Here is a 1,734-nt window from a genome sequence, read left to right on the forward strand (position 1 = left end):
AGTATATAGTTTAGTATGAGTATATACAGTATATAGTTTAGTATGAGTATATACTGTACAGTATATAAGAACAGTGCATGTTGATGTGGTACATTTACACTTTGTTTCATGATGACACTAAACATTGGCACTTTTAATGTGTTGTGTTTGTGAACATGTGAGACACACTGGTTTAGTTCCCGTGGGAATATAAAGAAAAACAACTGTCCATCCTGGATTAAATGCTCTATTTTCACTGTGCAGTTGTTTGTTTGTTTGTATTTGTTAACCCTCCAGTTTCTCTGTCCCTCTCCATCCTTTCCTCTGTCTCCAACACACAACCACTACTGGAAAGACTGCAACACCTGTGCATGGACCTGCTTTATGCTGCGTTCAGACCCAACATGTTTTGTGTGTCAAAAATGTGTCCAGTGTCTCCAGTTGTGCACTTTCAGGTCAGATGCTGGTCAGAATCGCTCTAGTCCTGCGTTGAGAGGAGCCTTCTTACGATGAGTGTCACACTCAACACTTTTTTTGRCCTGAGCCCAGTTTGACGAGTTGCTGACCTCATCGATGCCCATATCTCCTGKCAGGACATCAACTACAGGTGCTCATTTCAGCTGGAGAGCTCCTGTCCACCTGTCTCAGGTTAGTGGGCATCATTCAGCAGATTATCCTGTTGGAAAATGCACCACTATGTCACACACAGCAGAGTCTGTCTGATTGGCTGACACTCCACATCTAGCTGCTAAATTTCAGGTCTTCCACCTCAAGCGTCTGCTGCTTTGGGTTTGGACTCACTATACGTACATGAAACGGTTGGAAACGCACAGCAACACCTCCCAACGCCCCTGGATGCATGTCCATCATAGACTTTACATGTAAACCTGAAGATTTCAGTTTGAACTGCTGAATTCTGTTTTGGCTTTAGGTACAGGTCCACATGAGACTTCTTGTAACTGATAAATTGAATATTAGTTTTGTATTTGTACTTTCTGATCATCTCAGCCTGTAAGTTCAAACAGAATAAGAGCTGGTGTGTGTGTGTTTTCATGTGTTTTAGCCTAAACAAAACTGAGAGACGCTCTGACGTCTGACATAAGAGAAGAACATTATTAGCTCTATTCATTAGGATAGTGAGGAGAAGTTGTCTGAGTGTTTTGCAGAGTGTGTGCTCAGAGCAGAGCTCCTGTCTTGTTTGATTCAGCTCAAGGTCTTACTGAGACCTGCTCAGTGCTGTAAGAACCTGACTGGAGTCAGAAGACTGAGAATAAYGTTTTCAGAAGAAATTCAGCTGAATCCTGTTTATTCACACAAAGCATTTTGAACAACACATTTTTTACAACCCCCTGGTTTAGACCCACCCTGGCGATGAAGACTCCGGCGTCCAGAACAGCTTTGATGTGTTTGAGCCAGCCAGAGTTCTCCAGACCCCACAGGAAGTCCGTCATGGAAGAAGACCGCATGTCGCCAACTGCAGGAGAAGAAGAAGAAGAGGAGTCATGTGAAACCCTCCTGATGCAGGTCCTGATGGTGTCCAGGTGTGCTGAGCTCTGTGACAGAAGAAGGCTTCTGACCGTCGATGATCCTCTGCTGGCTGCTCCTCATCACGTGGATGTTCTCGATGCCGATGAACTGCAGCTTGATGTTGCTGTAGTGGTCCTCGTTCTCATAGCCCTTCCCTGCTGCTCTGTTCGCCATGGCATTCAGCTGGACACACACACACACACACACACACACACACACACACACACA

The 1,734-nt window shown here is 44.9% G+C and overlaps 1 protein-coding gene across 1 annotated transcript in view; it reads right to left on the bottom strand.

Annotated features, from left to right (window-relative positions):
- Positions 1-1,343: 1,343 nt before the first annotated feature.
- LOC106533785 (myotubularin-related protein 7) overlaps positions 1,344-1,734 on the bottom strand; it is a gene marked incomplete at its 3' end in the record, with an annotated part of 6,482 nt that continues 6,091 nt past the window's right edge. Inside the window, 2 exon segments of the mRNA XM_014030218.1 lie at positions 1,344-1,453; positions 1,557-1,689. Of these exon segments, the coding sequence (XP_013885672.1) occupies positions 1,344-1,453; positions 1,557-1,689 (243 nt within the window).

This window comes from Austrofundulus limnaeus, unplaced genomic scaffold (genome assembly GCF_001266775.1).
Source record: "Austrofundulus limnaeus strain Quisiro unplaced genomic scaffold, Austrofundulus_limnaeus-1.0 Scaffold1018, whole genome shotgun sequence".
Classification (NCBI taxonomy): Eukaryota; Metazoa; Chordata; class Actinopteri; order Cyprinodontiformes; family Rivulidae; genus Austrofundulus; species Austrofundulus limnaeus.